Source organism: Salvelinus alpinus, chromosome 11 (genome assembly GCF_045679555.1).
Source record: "Salvelinus alpinus chromosome 11, SLU_Salpinus.1, whole genome shotgun sequence".
In the NCBI taxonomy this organism is placed as follows: Eukaryota; Metazoa; Chordata; class Actinopteri; order Salmoniformes; family Salmonidae; genus Salvelinus; species Salvelinus alpinus.
The window spans coordinates 5,840,865-5,861,549 of NC_092096.1; the positions used below are offsets into that span (position 1 = coordinate 5,840,865).

At 49.6% G+C, this 20,685-nt stretch overlaps 2 protein-coding genes and 1 long non-coding RNA gene across 5 annotated transcripts; 1 reads left to right on the forward strand and 2 right to left on the reverse strand.

The window, feature by feature from the left end:
• Positions 1 to 280: 280 nt before the first annotated feature.
• On the reverse strand, positions 281 to 20,534 carry tmem243b (transmembrane protein 243, mitochondrial b). Of its 3 annotated transcripts, XM_071331593.1 has the most exons (6): positions 20,375 to 20,533; positions 9,970 to 10,170; positions 5,785 to 6,093; positions 5,612 to 5,662; positions 1,699 to 1,803; positions 281 to 913 (listed from the first exon to the last, which is right to left on the reverse strand). In XM_071331593.1, exons 2-6 carry the CDS (start codon positions 10,060 to 10,062, stop codon positions 785 to 787), a joined length of 687 nt encoding a protein of 228 aa, XP_071187694.1. In that variant the 5' UTR covers positions 10,063 to 10,170; positions 20,375 to 20,533; the 3' UTR covers positions 281 to 784. The 3 variants fall into 3 exon arrangements, 2 of the variants coding, with proteins under 2 accessions (XP_071187694.1, XP_071187695.1); XR_011666775.1 differs by lacking the exon at positions 20,375 to 20,533 and having other exon boundaries at positions 5,785 to 6,106; XM_071331594.1 differs by lacking the exon at positions 5,785 to 6,093 and having other exon boundaries at positions 20,375 to 20,534.
• LOC139533512 (uncharacterized) lies at positions 6,121 to 6,654 on the forward strand. The gene is made up of 3 exons (XR_011666776.1): positions 6,121 to 6,253; positions 6,319 to 6,506; positions 6,540 to 6,654. It is a non-coding gene; the product is annotated as an uncharacterized lncRNA (long non-coding RNA).
• On the reverse strand, positions 10,581 to 10,967 carry LOC139534838 (octapeptide-repeat protein T2-like). Its single transcript, XM_071334292.1, has one exon. It carries the CDS (start codon positions 10,965 to 10,967, stop codon positions 10,581 to 10,583), a length of 387 nt encoding a protein of 128 aa, XP_071190393.1.
• Positions 20,535 to 20,685: the final 151 nt, after the last annotated feature.

Consider the following 20,685-nt stretch of genomic DNA (forward strand, 5'->3'; position numbering starts at 1 on the left):
AACCACCCTAACCCCCCCTAACCCCAACCACCCTAACCCCAACCACCCTAACCCTAACCCCAACCACCCTAACCCCCCTTAACCCCTAACCCCAACCACCGGAGGTAGTCAGGTGCACAGGCAGCACAATGCTCATCTTTTAACCAATCAGAGCAGCTCTTTCGCCAATACCTGGGTAAAACATCAGAACTAGGCTGACTGAAACGCAGCCAAAGTAAAAAATAATCTGTCAAATAACTTGCACACAAGGATGGATCAGGAAATCTGGTCACAATGCGTAGACAGTGGAGAAGAGACGTTTTAATACCATGTGTAGACACCTTTCTGAACATGTGGGCCAATCAGAATGTGGCCAAGAAGAAGACACAGGATGCAGGACGCCAGCTATCAACAAAGCTTATGACAGAGGTGCAGGACAACAGCTCACAGGCCAGACAGGATAGGATTATTTATTGCATAAAATACTAAATAAAAAATAAACAAAATGGTCTGAATAATCCTAAAGTGATTGCTGTGCAGAACTATGTGGTCAGATGATCTGTGCAGCACCATTGATTGGTGGAGTAGAAACAGTCACTTTGACTATGATTGGTGGACAGTCACTTGTCTGGAAACTGTCTGTCCTTTTTGTGCTTGTGTGGAATGTGCGCCCCCCCCCCACCGGAACTGGTACTGGGCAGGTCAACCATCCTCCTGGTATAACTGGTTCCACTAGTCCACCTGGTTCCACTAGTCCAATCAGTGACTGTGTGTGGCAGTAAGGGTGAGTAAGGCATGTCCAGTCTCACGTCCCTCTGCCCACGTCGTGGAAGTACAGGTTAGCACAGAGACACAGCAGCATGATGGAGGCCAGCATGTAGTAGATTAACTTCCTGAACTTCGGATCCAAGTCCCCCTGCCGGTACCAGACAATCTACAGGAGGAAGAGAGAGAGATTCAGCCCAACCCCTGCCGGTACCCAACCCCCCGTCCCCCTGCCGGTACCCAACCCCACGTCCCCCTGCCGGTACCCAACCCCACGTCCCCCTGCCGGTACCCAACCCCACGTCCCCCTGCCGGTACCCAACCCCACGTCCCCCTGCCGGTACCCAACCCCACGTCCCCCTGCCGGTACCCAACCCCCCGTCCCCCTGCCGGTACCCAACCCCCCGTCCCCCTGCCGGTACCCAACCCCCCGTCCCCCTGCCGGTACCCAACCCCACGTCCCCCTGCCGGTACCCAACCCCACGTCCCCCTGCCGGTACCCAACCCCACGTCCCCCTGCCGGTACCCAACCCCACGTCCCACTGCCGGTACCCAACCCCACGTCCCCCTGCCGGTACCCAACCCCACGTCCCCCTGCCGGTACCCAACCCCAAGTCCCCCTGCCGGTACCCAACCCCACGTCCCCCTGCCGGTACCCAACCCCCCGTCCCCCTGCCGGTACCCAACCCCCCGTCCCCCTGCCGGTACCCAACCCCACGTCCCCCTGCCGGTACCCAACCCCACGTCCCCCTGCCGGTACCCAACCCCACGTCCCCCTGCCGGTACCCAACCCCACGTCCCCCTGCCGGTACCCAACCCCACGTCCCCCTGCCGGTACCTAACCCCACGTCCCCCTGCCGGTACCTAACCCCACGTCCCCCTGCCGGTACCAGAAGATCTAAAGGAGGGAGAGATTTATCCTCTTCAGACCCAAAGAAAGCAGTGTGTACTCACCAGCACCATGGCCGAGCCGCAGGTCAGCAGGATACAGAAAGCCAAAAAGACGTTGAGTGGCCAGGGAGGCAACGAGGGGAACACGAATGAACTGATCACTGTTACCTAGGGAACACACCACCTAACTGATCAATTATTTTTTAAACAACAAGACAATACAAAAGGCCGCTCAAATCAGTGGGTGATCTGGTCGGTGGGTGACCTGGTCGGTGGGTGACCTGGTCGGTGGGTGACCTGGTCAGTGGGTGACCTGGTCAGTGGGTGACCTGGTCAGTGGGTGATCTCAACCCCCACCTGCTCCTAGACACCAGCGGAGCAAAGCGCAGCATCCAAGGGATTTTCCAAGTGTGGGACCAAGCCCCGCTCAACACCCGGGCGGGCATGAAGAGAGCACATCCATAACTACCAGGACCAGCAGACACACCTCACAGCATGAAACTACCAGGACCAGCAGACACACCTCTCACAGCATGAAACTACCCATAACACACCTCTCACAGCATGAAACTACCCATAACACACCTCTCACAGCATGAAACTACCCATAACACACCTCTCACAGCATGAAACTACCCATAACAACCTCTCACAGTATGAAACTACCCATAACACACCTCTCACAGCATGAAACTACCAGGACCAGTAGACACACCTCTCACAGCATGAAACTACCCATAACACACCTCTCACAGTATGAAACTACCCATAACACACCTCTCACAGTATGAAACTACCAGGACCAGTAGACACACCTCTCACAGCATGAAACTACCCATAACACACCTCTCACAGCATGAAACTACCCATAACACACCTCTCACAGCATGAAACTACCCATAACACACCTCTCACAGCATGAAACTACCCATAACACACCTCTCACAGCATGAAACTACCCATAACACACCTCACAGCATAAAACTACCAGGACCAGTAGACACATCGCGGCCGGCTGCAACAGAGCCTGGGCTCGAACCCAGAATCTCTGGTGGCACAGCTAGCACTGCAGTGCCTTAGACCAGTGCGCCACCCGGGAGGCCCCAAGAACAAATTCGTATTTACAATGACAGCCTAGGAACAGTGGGTTAACTGCCTTATTCAGGGGCAGAACGACAGATGTCTACCTGCCGCCCCTACGCTCTACCCACCGGGCCGCCCCTACGCTCTACCCACCGGGCCGCCCCTACGCTCTACCCACCGGGCCGCCCCTACGCTCTACCCACCGGGCCGCCCCTACGCTCTACCCACCGGGCCGCCCCTACGCTCTACCCACCGGGCCGCCCCTACGCTCTACCCACCGGGCCGCCCCTACGCTCTACCCACCGGGCCGCCCCTACGCTCTACCCACCGGGCCGCCCCTACGCTCTAACCACCGGGCCGCCCCTACGCTCTAACCACCGGGCCGCCCCTACGCTCTAACCACCGGGCCGCCCCTACGCTCTAACCACCGGGCCGCCCCTACGCTCTAACCACCGGGCCGCCCCTACGCTCTAACCACTAGGCTCGCCCCAACGCTCTAACCACTAGGCTACCTGCCGCCCCTACGCTCTAACCACTAGGCAACCCCTACGCTCTACCCACTAGGCCACCGGGCCGCCCCTACGCTCTAACCACCGGGCCGCCCCTACGCTCTAACCACCGGGCCGCCCCTACGCTCTAACCACCAGGCTGCCCCTACGCTCTAACCACTAGGCCGCCCCTACGCTCTAACCACTAGGCTACCTGCCGCCCCTACGCTCTAACCACTAGGCAACCCCTACGCTCTACCCACTAGGCCACCGGGCCGCCCCTACGCTCTAACCACCGGGCCGCCCCTACGCTCTAACCACCGGGCCGCCCCTACGCTCTAACCACCGGGCCGCCCCTACGCTCTAACCACCGGGCTGCCCCTACGCTCTAACCACTAGGCCGCCCCTACGCTCTAACCACTAGGCTACCTGCCGCCCCTAACCACTAGGCTACCTGCCGCCCCTAACCACTAGGCTACCTGCCGCCCCTAACCACTAGGCTACCTGCCGCCCCTACGCTCTAACCACTAGGCTACCTACCGCCCCTACGCTCTAACCACTAGGCTACCTACCGCCCCTACGCTCTAACCACTAGTCTACCTGCCGCCTCTACGCTCTAACCACTAGGCTACCTGGCCGCCGCCCCTACGCTCTAACCACTAGGCTACCTACCGCCCCTACGCTCTAACCACTAGGCTACCTACCGCCCCTACGCTCTAACCACTAGGCTACCTGCCGCCCCTAACCACTAGGCTACCTGCCGCCCCTAACCACTAGGCTACCTGCCGCCCCTAACCACTAGGCTACCTGCCGCCCCTAACCACTAGGCTACCTGCCGCCCCTAACCACTAGGCTACCTGCCGCCCCTACACTCTAACCACTAGGCTACCTGCCGCCCCTACACTCTAACCACTAGGCTACCTGCCGCCCCTAACCACTAGGCTACCTGCCGCCCCTAACCACTAGGCTACCTGCCGCCCCTAACCACTAGGCTACCTGCCGCCCCTACACTCTAACCACTAGGCTACCTGCCGCCCCTAACCACTAGGCTACCTGCCGCCCCTACACTCTAACCACTAGGCTACCTGCCGCCCCTAACCACTAGGCTACCTGCCGCCCCTACACTCTAACCACTAGGCTACCTGCCGCCCCTACACTCTAACCACTAGGCTACCTGCCGCCCCTACACTCTAACCACTAGGCTACCTGCCGCCCCTAACCACTAGGCTACCTGCCGCCCCTAACCACTAGGCTACCTGCCGCCCCTAACCACTAGGCTACCTGCCGCCCCTACACTCTAACCACTAGGCTACCTGCCGCCCCTAACCACTAGGCTACCTGCCGCCCCTACACTCTAACCACTAGGCTACCTGCCGCCCCTAACCACTAGGCTACCTGCCGCCCCTACACTCTAACCACTAGGCTACCTGCCGCCCCTAACCACTAGGCTACCTGCCGCCCCTACACTCTAACCACTAGGCTACCTGCCGCCCCTAACCACTAGGCTACCTGCCGCCCCTACACTCTAACCACTAGGCTACCTGCCGCCCCTACACTCTAACCACTAGGCTACCTGCCGCCCCTACACTCTAACCACTAGGCTACCTGCCGCCCCTACACTCTAACCACTAGGCTACCTGCCGCCTCTACACTCTAACCACTAGGCTACCTGCCGCCTCTACACTCTAACCACTAGGCTACCTGCCGCCTCTACACTCTAACCACTAGGCTACCTGCCGCCCCTAACCACTAGTCTACCTACCGCCTCTACGCTCTAACCACTAGGCTACCTACCGCCTCTACGCTCTAACCACTAGGCTACCTGCCGCCCCTAACCACTAGTCTACCTACCGCCTCTGCGCTCTAACCACTAGGCTACCTGCCGCCCCTAACCACTAGTCTACCTACCGCCTCTACGCTCTAACCACTAGTCTACCTACCGCCGCTACGCTCTAACCACTAGTCTACCTACCGCCTCTACGCTCTAACCACTAGTCTACCTACCGCCTCTACGCTCTAACCACTAGGCTACCTACCGCCTCTACGCTCTAACCACTAGGCTACCTACCGCCCCTACGCTCTAACCACTAGGCTAACTGCCGCCCCTACGCTCTAACCACTAGGCTAGTGTAGTCATTCATGTTTAACAGTATTACTGTACAGAGTCCACGCTACTCATGTGACTTGTTAAGCACATTTTTACTCCTGAACTTATTTAGGTTCCTTGTCATAACTAACAAAGGGGTTGAAAACTTACAAAACATTTCAGCTTCTTATTTTTTATTACATTTGTAAAAATGTCTAAAAACACAATACCATTATGAGGTTTTGTGTGCAGGTCAGTGACACAAAACTCTGAATGTAAATCCATTTTAAACATGTGTAAACAGTCCAGGGGTACTTACTGCAACGAGCAGGGACGTCAGTCCTCCCACCACCAGGTTGACGGCTCTGTCCTGCAGGGAAGAGAGGACATTACGTGAGACCAGTAACACACTGTGGCGGTCGTGACGTGTTGTCAGCCAGTCAGTCATGCAAGACTGCCGGTCTCACGGTAATTAACCGTTAATTAACAAACATGTTTAGCATCTCCAGGCCTCCGCCCATCTCCAGGCCTCCGCCCATCTCCAGGCCTCCGCCCATCTCCAGGCCTCCGCCCATCTCCAGGCCTCCGCCCATCTCCAGGCCTCCGCCCATCTCCAGGCCTCCGCCCATCTCCAGGCCTCCGCCCATCTCCAGGCCTCCGCCCATCTCCAGGCCTCCGCCCATCTCCAGGCCTCCGCCCATCTCCAGGCCTCCGCCCATCTCCAGGCCTCCGCCCATCTCCAGGCCTCCGCCCATCTCCAGGCCTCCGCCCATCTCCAGGCCTCCGCCCATCTCCAGGCCGCTGATTGGAACATCTACATTTAGAAAAGTCTAATATATATATTTTTTTAAACACGGTCACAATAAATCCATGATTGATTTTAGACAGGTTAAAAGAAACATGATGAAGAAAATGTATTTCAGAAGAACAGAATATGAGTTGGTCTACTGACTGTTATCAGGCTGTAGGCTTGTTCATTTAGCAGACTAGATACTGTATGTTATCTGGCTATGCTCTATGTCATAGGCTGTAGGCTTGTTCATTTAGCTGAATAACATAGAAAATTATATTTTTCCCATTCCGGAGCAGAGCCACATATAAAGTGGCTATGTTGAGTGCACTTGAAACGGGTCCTATACCCTAGGTTCAGAGTTATTTGAAACAGGTCCTATACCCTAGGTTCAGAGTTATTTGAAACGGGTCCTATACCCTAGGTTGAGTTATTTGAAACGGGTCCTATGCCCTAGGTTCAGAGTTATTTGAAACAGGTCCTATACCCTAGGTTCAGAGTTATTTGAAACAGGTCCTATGCCCTAGGTTCAGAGTTATTTGAAACGGGTCCTATGCCCTAGGTTCAGAGTTATTTGAAACAGGTCCTATACCCTAGGTTCAGAGTTATTTGAAACGGGTCCTATACCCTAGGTTCAGAGTTATTTGAAACAGGTCCTATGCCCTAGGTTCAGAGTTATTTGAAACGGGTCCTATACCCTAGGTTCAGAGTTATTTGAAACGGGTCCTATACCCTAGGTTCAGAGTTATTTGAAACAGGTCCTATACCCTAGGTTCAGAGTTATTTGAAACGGGTCCTATGCCCTAGGTTCAGAGTTATTTGAAACAGGTCCTATACCCTAGGTTCAGAGTTATTTGAAACAGGTCCTATACCCTAGGTTCAGAGTTATTTGAAACGGGTCCTATACCCTAGGTTCAGAGTTATTTGAAACAGGTCCTATACCCTAGGTTCAGAGTTATTTGAAACAGGTCCTATACCCTAGGTTCAGAGTTATTTGAAACAGGTCCTATGCCCTAGGTTCAGAGTTATTTGAAACAGGTCCTATACCCTAGGTTCAGAGTTATTTGAAACAGGTCCTATGCCCTAGGTTCAGAGTTATTTGAAACAGGTCCTATACCCTAGGTTCAGAGTTATTTGAAACAGGTCCTATACCCTAGGTTCAGAGTTATTTGAAACGGGTCCTATACCCTAGGTTCAGAGTTATTTGAAACAGGTCCTATACCCTAGGTTCAGAGTTATTTGAAACAGGTCCTATACCCTAGGTTCAGAGTTATTTGAAACAGGTCCTATGCCCTAGGTTCAGAGTTATTTGAAACGGGTCCTATACCCTAGGTTCAGAGTTATTTGAAACGGGTCCTATACCCTAGGTTCAGAGTTATTTGAAACGGGTCCTATACCCTAGGTTCAGAGTGATTTGAAACGGGTCCTATACCCTAGGTTCAGAGTGATTTGAAACGGGTCCTATGCCCTAGGTTCAGAGTTATTTGAAACAGGTCCTATGCCCTAGGTTCAGAGTTATTTGAAACGGGTCCTATACCCTAGGTTCAGAGTTATTTGGCAACTGTAGTTTTGAATGATACAAACCTTAGAATGACCTAGAAAAACAACACATGGGCTGTTGATCATTTGAGAACATTGCAGAAAAAGCCCTCTGTTCTTTGCCTCAGGCTGCACATGCTGTTCTCTCATCAACTGATCATATTTTCACCCATCTGACTATTTGCAATTTCATCTGGTCTTTACTAATACAGTGAATTTGGAAAGTATTCAGACCCCTTGACTTTTTCCACATTGTTAGGTTACAGCCTTATTCTACAGTTGATTAAATTGTTTTCCCCCTCAATCCACACACAAAACCCCACGATGACAAAGCATGAAAACAGGTTTAGATATACATTTGCTACAATAACAAAATTGGAAATATAACATTGACATTAGTATTCCGACTTTTTACTCAGTACTTTGTTGAAGCACCGTTGGCAGCAATTACAGCCTCGAGTCTTCTTGGGTATGACGCTACGAGTTTCTCCCATTCTTCTCTGCAGATCCTCTCAATCTCTGTCAGGTTGGATGGGGAGCGTTGCTGCACAGCTATTTTCTGGTCTCTCCAGAGATGTTCAATCGGGTTCAAGTCCAGGCTCTGGCTGGGCCACTCAAGGACATTGAGACTTGTCCAGAAGTTGAACCTTCGCCCCAGTCTGAGGTCCTGAGCTCTCTGGAGTAGGTTTTCCTCAAGGTACTTTCCTCCATTCATCTTTCCCTCAATCCCGACATCCCCACAGCATGATGCTGCCACCACCATGCTTCGCTGTAGGTATGGTGCCAGGTTTCCTCCAGACATGATGCTGCCACCACCATGCTTCGCCGTAGGTATGGTGCCAGGTTTCCTCCAGACATGATGCTGCCACCACCATGCTTCGCCGTAGGTATGGTGCCAGGTTTCCTCCAGACATGATGCTGCCACCACCATGCTTCACTGTAGGGATGGTGCCAGGTCAGGCCAAAGAGTTCGATCTTGGTTTCATTAGACCAGAGAATCTTGTTTCTCATGGTCTGAGTCTTTAGGTGACTTTTTCAAACTCCAAGCGGGCTGTCATGTGCCTTTTACTGAGGAGTGGCTTCCGTCTAACCACCCTACCATAAAGGCCTGATTGGTGGAGTGCTGCAGAGATGGTTGTCCATCTGGAAGGTTCTCCCATCTCCACAGAGGAACTCTAGAGATCTGTCAGTGACCATCGGGTTCTTGGTCACCTCCCTGACCAAGGCTCTTCTCCCTCGATTGCTCAGTTTGGCCGGGCGGCCAGCTCTAGGAAGAGTCTTGGTGGTTCCAAACTTCTTCCATTGAAGAATGATGGAGGCCAATGTGTTCTTGGGGACCTTCAACACTGCATAAATGTTTGGGTACCCTTCCCCAGATCTGTGCCTCGACACAATCCTGTCTCTACGGACAATTCCTTCAACCTCATGGCTTGGGTTTTGCTCTGACATGCACCGTGAACTGTGTGACCGTTCTCTCCCAGACTCATAGACATGTTGCAGCGTAACCAGTCCATGCAGTCTACCCCAGCTCTACCCCAGCTCTACCCCAGCTCTACCCTAGCTCTACCCCAGCTCTACCCCAGCTCTACCCTACCCTAGCTCTACCCCAGCTCTACCCCAGCTCTAGCCCAGCTCTAGCCCAGCTCTACCCCAGCTCTACCCCAGCTCTACCCTAGCTCTACCCTAGCTCTAGCCCAGCTCTAGCCCAGCTCTAGCCCAGCTCTAGCCCAGCTCTAGCCCAGCCCAGCTCTACCCCAGCGCTACCTCAGCTCTAGTCCATGCTCTAGAACGTGTATAATGTTGGAGTATAGGCTCGACCAGTTATGTACCAAAGACATCTTAAAATCTGTTTTTTAAATGTTTTTCTGCCATGTGCGATAGGCTATGTATTGTATAACAGCACAATCGTTATTTTAATTCAGTTTTTTGGGGGGCTCATATACAGGCCTATGAATGAGCTGTCAGGTGGTCTATGGGTGTTCTGGATGAATCCTTAGAAAGCACTGTCCATGTCATTGTGTTGGGCTTTGGAACAGCGTCCACAACGACCAGGTTCTACACGGTTTCAACCTGCTGTTGAACTTCTCTCTCCAAACTGATCCTCACAGTGAGGTGAGCTGTAAAAGCATGATTCTGTTGTGATGAGAAGTGTTTGATGTGATGTCAGAGTGGTTAGAGGGACACAGAGCCATTAGGACCTGCTGGTTGTTAGTGAGTTAGGTACTACCAACGCATGTCCAGAGTGCAGGAGAGGAGACTCAAGACTGTGGCGGTAATATGGTCACCGCAACAGCCGTACACACACACACACACACACACACACACACACACACACACGGCAGGCGTACCCGAGCAGAGGTTTCTCCAAACAGCAGTCTGTTGTCAAGGCCGCTGGTGCCATATGTTCTGGTGGTGAAATCATTGGTAGTGAAGTCATCCATGGCTCAGCAGCTCCACCCCATGGACACACAGAGGAACTGCATGCTAGTGCCTCCACAGGGGCAGGCCTTACCGGACAGGAAGCAGGGCCAGCCAACCAGATGCCTGACCTGAAGGGTGGGAGGAAGAGGGAAGTTAATAGCCCGTCCCTCACCCCATAAAGGGACTGGCTAAAACACTTCCTCCCCTACTTCCCTTTCTGATAACCCCCTATTCCATTACCTCCTCTCTTTCCTTGATCCCCTCTCTTCCCCTTCTCATCTCTGCCCCCAGCCCAATCGCAAATCCCCCCCCCTAGACACTAGTGGAGATCCCAGATGATTGAATGGGTCTAAGCAATATGGTGGAACTTCCACCCAGCCTATCAGAGGAAAGTTAGAACTCATGTCTGCTTCCACCCAGCCTATCAGAGGAAAGTTAGAACTCATGTCTGCTTCTACCTGTGAAAAGATCTCAGAACTCCACACGTCCATAGTGTGTAGTACTAGAGGTCCACTTGGGACTGGGCCTCCCTCTCCTCCTATATCCTCCTGCGTCCCTCTCCTCCTGCGTCCCTCTCCTCCTTTCTCCTCCTGCGTCCCTCTCCTCCTTTCTCCTCCTGCGTCCCTCTCCTCCTGCGTCCCTCTCCTCCTGCGTCCCTCTCCTCCTGCGTCCCTATCCTCCTTTCTCCTCCTGCGTCCCTCTCCTCCTGCATCCCTCTCCTCCTTTCTCCTCCTGCATCCCGCGTCCCTCTCCTCCTGCGTCCCTCTCCTCCTGCGTCCCTCTCCTCCTGCGTCCCTCTCCTCCTTTCTCCTCCTGCGTCCCTCTCCTCCTTTCTCCTCCTGCGTCCCTCTCCTCCTGCATCCCTCTCATCCTGCATCCCTCTCCTCCTTTCTCCTCCTGCATCCCTCTCCTTCCCCCCCTTCATCCTCTCCTCCCTCTCCTCCCTCCCCTACAGTCACATGTTTCCTGTCTCAGTTTTCAGAAATGCTTTAATCCCAGGAGTCAGTTGAATCAGAAAGGTCATGTTTCCTCTCTAGCCCTGCTCTAGCCCAGCTCTAGCCCAGCTCTAGCCCATGCTCTAGCCCCAGCTCTAGCCATTCTCTAGCCCCAGCTCTAGCCATTCTCTAGCCCCAGCTCTAGCCATTCTCTAGCCCCAGCTCTAGCCATTCTCTACCCTAGCTCTAGTTCAGCTCTAGCCCACCTCTAGCCCCAGCTCTAGCCTAGCTCTAGCCCCAGCTCTAGCCCCAGCTCTAGCCCCAGCTCTAGCCCCAGCTCTAGCCCCAGCTCTAGCCCAGCAGTATGTTACTGCACGGTGCAGAAGACCATTCTCGGAGAGCAGAGACTGTTTGCTGTTGCAACAACATTCTGGGTGAAAAGGCAGAATTCCTGAGGCAGCTTTGTGCTCCAAACCCACAGGAACAAGAGGTCCATTATGACATGGGAAGTAGCTGCAACTCTCTGGCCTCCAGCTCCATCCCAGCCTGGGCTACATAATACAGTGAGGGAAAAAAGTATTTGAACCCCTGCTGATTTTGTACGTTTGCCCACTGACAAAGAAATGATCAGTCTGTAATTTTAATGGTAGGTTTATTTGAACAGTGAGAGACAGAATATCAACAAAAATATCCAGAAAAACGCATGTCAAAAATGTTATAAATTGATTTGCATTTTAATGAGGGAAATAAGTATTTGACCCCCTCTGCAAAACATTACTTAGTACGTGGTGGCAAAACCCTTGTTGGCAATCACAGAGGTCAGATGTTTCTTGTAATTGGCCACCAGGTTTGCACACATCTCAGGAGGGATTTTGTCCCACTCCTCTTTGCAGATCTTCTTCAAGTCATTAAGGTTTCGAGGCTGACGTTTGGCAACTCGAACCTTCAGCTCCCTCCACAGATTTTCTATGGGATTAAGGTCTGGAGACTGGCTAGGCCACTCCAGGACCTTAATGTGCTTTTTCTTGAGCCACTCCTTTGTTGCCTTGGCCGTGTGTTTTGGGTCATTGTCGTGCTGGAATACCCATCCACGACACATTTTCAATACCCTGGCTGAGGGAAGGAGGTTTTCACCCAAGATTTGACTGTACATGGCCCTGTCCATCGTCCCTTTGATGCGGTGAAGTTGTCCTGTCCCCTTAGCAGAAGAACACCCCCAAAGCATAATGTTTCCACCTCCATGTTTGACGGTGAGGATGGTTTCTTGGGGTCATAGGCAGCATTCCTCCTCCTCCAAACACGGCAAGTTGAGTTGATGCCAAAGAACTCCATTTTGGTCTCATCTGACCACAACACGTTCACCCAGTTGTCCTCTGAATCATTCAGATGTTCATTGGCAAACTTCAGACGGGCATGTATATGTGCTTTCTTGAGCAGGGGGACCTTGCGGACGCTGCAGGATTTCAGTCCTTCACGGCGTAGTGTGTTACCAATTGTTTTCTTGGTGACTATGGTCCCAGCTGCCTTGAGATCATTGACAAGATCCTCCTGTGTAGTTCTGGGCTGATTCCTCACCGTTCTCATGATCATTGCAACTCCACGAGGTGAGATCTTGCATGGAGTCCCAGGCCGAGGGAGTTTGACAGTTATTTTGTGTTTCTTCCATTTGCGAATAATCGCACCAACTGTTGACACCTTCTCACCAAGCTGCTTGGCGATGGTCTTGTAGCCCATTCCAGCCTTGTGTAGGTCTACAATCTTGTCCCTGACATCCTTGGAGAGCTCTTTGGTCTTGGCCATGGTGGAGAGTTTGGAATCTGATTGATTGATTGCTTCTGTGGACAGGTGTCTTTTATACAGGTAACAAACTGAGATTAGGAGCACTCCCTTTAACAGTGTGCTCCTAATCTCAGCTCGTTACCTGTATGAAAGACACCTGGGAGCCAGAAATCTTTCTGATTGAGAGGGGGTCAAATACTTATTTCCCTCATTAAAATGCAAATCAATTTATAACATTTTTGACATGCGTTTTTCTGGATATTTTTGTGGTTATTCTGTCTCTCACTGTTCAAATAAACCTACCATTAAAAGTATAGACTGATCAATTCTTTGTCAGTGGGTAAACGTACAAAATCAGCAGGGGATCAAATACTTTTTTCCCTCACTGTACATCCTGACCCTAAGAGCTGCTGTGTGGGATCATGTGAACAGCTACACTGAAAACAACAGCAATCCCCCAACTGGAGTCTAAATGGCCTTGCTAGTTACAAACATTTTATTTATTTATTTATATATATATATATCTTTAAAACCTCTATTTAACTAGGCAAGTCAGTTAAGAACACATTCTTATTTACAATGACGGTCTAGGAACAGTGGGTTAACTACCTTGTTCAGGGGCAGAACGACAGATGTTTACCCTGTCAGCTCTAACCCCCGGGCTCCCCGGCGCCCCCCAAACCGCCGGGCTCCCCGCCGCCCCCCCCAACCGCCGGGCTCCCCGCCGCCCCCCCAACCGCCGGGCTCCCAACCGCCGGGCTCCCCGCCGCCCCCCCAACCGCCGGGCTCCCCGCCGCCCCCCCCAACCGCCGGGCTCCCCGCCGCCCCCCCAACCGCCGGGCTCCCCGCCGCCCCCCCAACCGCCGGGCTCCCTGCCGCCCCTTCTCATTTTAATGAAGATGACTGAGTTGAACCATATTATGATCTAATTGTTTTCATCCATAAAATATTCAATATTGCCCAATAACCCAACCGCTGTCAGCAGCCCTGATAAGCCTACCTACAGCTTGTTACACCAGATAATGGGACTTAAAGATTGTTGGAGTTCAAATCACTATGCAATCTGGTTTCCGAGCTGGTCATGGGTGCACCTCAGCCACGGCTCAATCAAGGCCCTAAACGATATCATAACCGCCATCGATAAAAGAGGGAGACATCTTGTCTGATGTTCAGACTCTGCTTGCAGATGTAAGAGAAGAAATCCATACTGCCCTGCCCACTTCACTGTTGCTCCAAACAGAGGAAACTACAGTTCTGAAATCAAAAAGCGTGAAGACTTCTGCCTGAAGCCCGTACACGCCGCAACGTACATGTTGGACCCCAAGTACGCTGGCAAGAGCATCCTGTCTGGTGCAGAGATCAACAAGGCCTATGGTGTCATCAATACCGTGTCTCGCCACCTTGGCCTGGATGAGGGCAAGGTTCTTGGCAGTCTGGCGAAGTACACTTCCAAGCAAGGACTTTGGGATGGAGATGCAATATGGCAGTCGTGCCAACATGTCTCATCAGCCACCTGGTGGAAGGGACTTTGTGGATCTGAGGCCCTTTCCCCTGTTGCCTCCATCATCCTCCAAATCCCACCAACATCAGCCGCCTCAGAGCGCAACTGGTCCTTGTTTGGGAACACACACACCAAACGACGTAACAGGCTGACCAATACAAGGGTTAAAAAATTGGTGGCCATCCAGCCAAATATGAGGCTTTTTGAGCCTGACAACGAGCCATCCTCAACAAGGTTGTAAAGTGACAGTGAAGATGAGGCCTCAGAGTCTGATGTTCAAGAGGTGGACATTGAGGAGGTCCAGGGAGAAGACATGGAGTCTGATGTTCAAGAGGTGGACATTGAGGAGGTCCAGGGAGAAGACATGGAGTCTGATGTTCAAGAGGTGGACATTGAGGAGGTCCAGGGAGAAGTCATGGAGTCTGATGTTCAAGAGGTGGACATTGAGGTGGTCCAGGGAGAAGACATGGAGTCTGATGTTCAAGAGGTGGACATTGAGGAGGTCCAGGGAGAAGACATGGAGTCTGATGTTCAAGAGGTGGACATTGAGGAGGTCCAGGGAGAAGACATGGAGTCTGATGTTCAAGAGGTGGACATTGAGGAGGTCCAGGGAGAAGACATGGAGTCTGATGTTCAAGAGGTGGACATTGAGGAGGTCCAGGGAGAAGACATGGAGTCTGATGTTCAAGAGGTGGACATTGAGGAGGTCCAGGCAGAAGTCATGGAGTCTGATGTTCAAGGTGGACATTGAGGAGGTCCAGGGAGAAGACATGGAGTCTGATGTTCAAGAGGTGGACATTGAGGAGGTCCAGGCAGAAGTCATGGAGTCTGATGTTCAAGAGGTGGACATTGAGGAGGTCCAGGGAGAAGACATGGAGTCTGATGTTCAAGAGGTGGACATTAAGGAGGTCCAGGGAGAAGACATGGAGTCTGATGTTCAAGAGGTGGACATTGAGGAGGTCCAGGGAGAAGACATGGAGTCTGATGTTCAAGAGGTGGACATTGAGGAGGTCCAGGGAGAAGACATGGAGTCTGAGAGGAAGACAACCAAAGCTTTAGTTTCTAGACTATCATTTTACAGATGCATGTTGAAAACGTTTTTGGGGAGATGCGATGGATCATGGGGGATCAATATTCCCTTTCTTTTGTTGTTCAGTGAAATCATCCCATGTGAAGAGTCAACTCAATTAAAGTTCAATTCGTAACTAAAATTGTTTTTTTTGTATTTCTATTGGAAGGATTTAATCATTTGCAATTATGTCTACTTATGATAAACCTTTCACCTTTTGTTTCTGTCTCCATATGATATGGTAAATATATCCAATGCAAAAAACATCTACATTTAAAATGGTATTGTTGGATTCTGGGTTAAACTTGGAACCTTGTTATCCTAGAGACTGGTTTCTACATCAGAAGTGAATGGCTATCTGTAGGAGCCAGATGGCTTTGGCATGTGCTGGGTGGACGGGAGGAAGTCACAGGATTGCTATAGGGGATACGGGTGGAGATCTGTGGATTAGGCATCAAGGGGTTAAGGTCAGGTCCCCTTAAGGGAGAAATGATGGTTTATTACCCTGTTACTTCCTCTTCCTGTCAAACCATAAAACATGTAAAGATTGGAGAGAAGGAGGAGTGCCTAAATTGGAGTAATATATAAATATATACACAAACACACGTGGTGGTGGAAACATGTTGTCGAATGCAGCTGTACTGATCCTATGGGAAGAATAAACTTGGTTAAGCTTTCATAGTGTCCGTTGAATTTTTCACTCTGAAAATTAGAACCTAACAGTATTACATTTGCATACATTTCCATTTATTCCCATATATTCCCGTTAATTCCCACGGAAAGTGGGGATGTGCAACCCCAGCAGCACTGCAGCCAAGTTGCTTGACATTTCAAAGAGCCGTCAGTCAAGGTGAGCTCATGAATATAAGCTCCCCGCCCACTCAGCCCGTCTTTCCAAACTTCCTGGTAGAAAAAGTACTTTTCCTCAAATGTTTTATTATTTCTATCCAAAACAAATATTATGGGTAATCTTTTAGTCACTCAAAAGGCTGTTTTAGATGGGAATCAGAATGACTGTTCAGGACCTTTAAAGAATAAAGGTAAGGTTAGGCTCCTTAAGAGTATATCTTGGGCTAGCTAGAACTCATATCTAACTAACATTAGTTAACATTAAGTATTGGTAGACACCGGTCTGTAAAATGGCGTACGAGGGCAAGAACGCGATATGGTAGAAGTGTAATATTATAACGTTAGGAGACGTGTAATATTATAACGTTAGGAGACGTGTAATACAACGTTAGGAGACGTGTAATACAACGTTAGGAGACGTGTAATACAACGTTAGGAGACGTGTAATACAACGTTAGGAGACGTGTAATACAACGTTAGGAGACGTGTAATACAACGTTAGGAGACGTGTAATACAACGTTAGGAGACGTGTAATACAACGTTAGGAGACGTGTAATACAACGTTAGGAGACGTGTAATACAACGTTAGGAGACGTGTAATACAACGTTAGGAGACGTGTAATACAACGTTAGGAGACGTGTAATACAACGTTAGGAGACGTGTAATACAACGTTAGGAGACGTGTAATACAACGTTAGGAGACGTGTAATACAACGTTAGGAGACGTGTAATACAACGTTAGGAGACGTGTAATACAACGTTAGGAGACGTGTAATACAACGTTAGGAGACGTGTAATACAACGTTAGGAGACGTGTAATACAACGTTAGGAGACGTGTAATACAACGTTAGGAGACGTGTAATACAACGTTAGGAGACGTGTAATACAACGTTAGGAGACGTGTAATACAACGTTAGGAGACGTGTAATACAACGTTAGGAGACGTGTAATACAACGTTAGGAGACGTGTAATACAACGTTAGGAGACGTGTAATACAACGTTAGGAGACGTGTAATACAACGTTAGGAGACGTGTAATACAACGTTAGGAGACGTGTAATACAACGTTAGGAGACGTGTAATACAACGTTAGGAGACGTGTAATACAACGTTAGGAGACGTGTAATACAACGTTAGGAGACGTGTAATACAACGTTAGGAGACGTGTAATACAACGTTAGGAGACGTGTAATACAACGTTAGGAGACGTGTAATACAACGTTAGGAGACGTGTAATACAACGTTAGGAGAAGTGTAATACAACGTTAGGAGAAGTGTAATACAACGTTAGGAGAAGTGTAATACAACGTTAGGAGAAGTGTAATACAACGTTAGGAGAAGTGTAATACAACGTTAGGAGAAGTGTAATACAACGTTAGGAGAAGTGTAATACAACGTTAGGAGAAGTGTAATACAACGTTAGGAGAAGTGTAATACAACGTTAGGAGAAGTGTAATACAACGTTAGGAGAAGTGTAATACAACGTTAGGAGAAGTGTAATACAACGTTAGGAGAAGTGTAATACAACGTTAGGAGAAGTGTAATACAACGTTAGGAGACGTGTAATATAACGTTAGGAGACGTGTAATATAACGTTAGGAGACGTGTAATATAACGTTAGGAGACGTGTAATATAACGTTAGGAGAAGTGTAATATAACGTTAGGAGAAGTGTAATATAACGTTAGGAGAAGTGTAATATAACGTTAGGAGACGTCTCCTTGGAACATGGAGGAGGAATGGAGGGAAAAAGAGGCAGAGAAGGTCAGAGAGAGGGAGGAAGAAGGTGAGCTTGAATCAGTTAAAAATGGCAGGAAAAGGGAGTCGGTTTTGTCAAAGAAGAACGGTAGAAAGTGTAGTGAGCCGTACGCCAGATCGAAGACAGGAAGAGAACTGGAAGAGAACGAGCGAGAATTATCGAAGGTGGTGATGTTCTCTGAACGCGAGGTTTGCACCGATGGTCGGGATAAAGAGGAGTCCGTGATGGTATTAGTGACATTTTGGGAGAAAGTGGAGCCCTTTCTTTTGACCGATCCATTCGTGCTTTCCGGGTAAAAACAGAGTTGGGTGCTGTGGAATCAGAGGGAGCAAATCAATGGAGACAAGAGGTGTGACTCAAGAAAAGGGTGCCATTGAAAGGAGCATTACTGGGGTAGGGATACATGTGAAAGCGGATCAACTGAAGGGAAAGAATCCCGGTGTTTGTGACGCTAGTCGTTTGCAGACAGCGTGGTGTGAGTGGTGAGAAGAGTCATTGTCTGTTCTTTTGAGTTTTGATGTTGAGTCTTTGCACGACAAAGTGATGTAAGGATATTTCAGTTATCCCGTACAAGCTTTGTGCCGAAAACATTACGTTGTTACAGGTGTCAGCTGATGGGCAGGTGGCAGCAGTGTGTAGGAGGGAGGTTCATTGATTTGAGAAGTGTGCAGAAGGGCATGAGACAAAAGAATGTGTAGCATTGGGGAAAGAAAAGGTATGTGTTAATTGTAGGGGTGCTCATGGGGCTGGGGATCAGAAATGACCGGTGCGAGAGAGGCAGGTTGAGGTTACCAAGTTTAGAGTAGTGCAGAGTGTGTCGTATGCTGAGGACGTGAAGAAAGTAGAAGACGTTGGGTTAAGGATCCTGAGAGGATGTGTGTGTCCTAGATCTGTACCAGTATAGAGGGAGGGGGCAACGAGTGATATATGCTTCAGTAAGATTGGCTTTTTAGCGTTCATCACAATGGTTATCAACTGTACTGCAGAGTTGGAACAGAAGTTGCAGAAAAAGAGGATGTGGTGGCAGCTGCAGAGAAGTATCTGGGTGTATGAGATTTGACGTCAGAAGAGTTACAGGGTGTGTTGAGTGGTGGTGTCCTTTCCTTGGCCTGAGGTAGGACTAGATAGGTTTAAATAATGGTGTAGGGTGGTGGGTTTTTAATGAATGTAGGTTTAGAGACTGAAAAGATTTGGCATGGATCACAAGATCCTCAAAAAGTTCTACAGCTGCACCATTGAGAGCATCCTGCCCTGTTACATCACCGCCTGGTATGGCGACTGCTCGGTATCCGACCGTAAGGCTCTACAGAGGGTAGTGCGTACGGCGCAGTACATCACTGGGGCCAAGCTTCCTGCCATCCAGGACCTCTATACCAGGCGGAGTCAGAGGAAGGCCCATAAAATTGTCAAAGACTCCAGTCACCCAAGTCAGACTGTTCTCTCTGCTACCGCACGGCAAGCGGTACTGGCACGCCAAGTCTAGGTCCAAAAGGCTCCTTAACAGCTTCTACCCCCAAGCCATAAGACTGTTGAACAATTAATCAAATAACCACCCAGACTATTTACATTGCGCCCCCCCCCCTTTGTTTTTACACTGCTGCTACTCACTGTTTATTATCTATGCATAGTCACTTTACCCCCACCTACATGTACAAATTACCTCAACTAACCTGTACCCCCACACACTGACTCGGTACCGGTACCCCCTGTATATAGCCTCATTGTTGTTATTTTATTGTGTTGCGTTTAAAAAAAAAATGTTTTTACTTAAGTTTATTTAGTAAATATTTTCTTAACTCTTTCTTGAACTGCACTGTTGGTTAAGGGCTTGTAAGGAAGCATTTCACGGTAAGGTCTACACATGTGACGAATACAATTTGAATTGATAGTAGGGTATTTGTTTATTTAATTTCGTTTTTCCAAGCAAAGTATATTGTAGTTATACTCCAGTCTAGTTGCTGGCAGTAATACAGCCGTTAAACCTAATCAAAGAATAACGTTAAATAATTCAACTGCAAATCATATTGGCTACTCCACGAAGTTAGGACATACGGGAAACCAACCGGGCTAGGAGATACGGGAAACCAACCGGGCTAGGAGATATAGGAAACCAAACCGACTAGTTAAATCACTCGTTGGAAAAGTCGGCTAACAGCTGGTAGTCGTTAGGCTTGCTAGCTAGTTTAGCTATCTTGGGCGCTGACCTCGCAGACCTTAATTTAACATTCATTTCAAACACACATCAAAGCTCACAAAACATATCTAGGAGCTTAATAGAAGACTGCTAGTTAGCCAGTAAGCCTGCTGGTTATCTAACATTAACAGCAGTTTGCTATTGATAGCATGTCCGCTAACAATAATACTACAAGGACGGCTCCAATCATCTGCCCAAAACACAAAGGTTGAACCAAACGTCTACTTTGTCTCAATGTACTTACGTGTCAGAGCATAATAAGAGGTTGTGTTTCAGATGAATATGTGTCAACTACTTGTCACTTATCCAGTGTCGACAAAACTTCCAGGAGCGAAATGATTCTGATCGGGTCAACCAGAAATTACTGCCAACTTAAAGGGAACGTGACAGTACTCTTAAAGGCAAAATGTGTTACTACGCCGATACACATTTCGGCAAAGAACGATTTGCCATTATTCAATACAGTGTACTAAATCAACCTATTTCACATGCATTAATGGGTCTGTTTTAATTGAGTTGATGAGTGTAGATTAATGCAAATCTTTTTTAGGGACA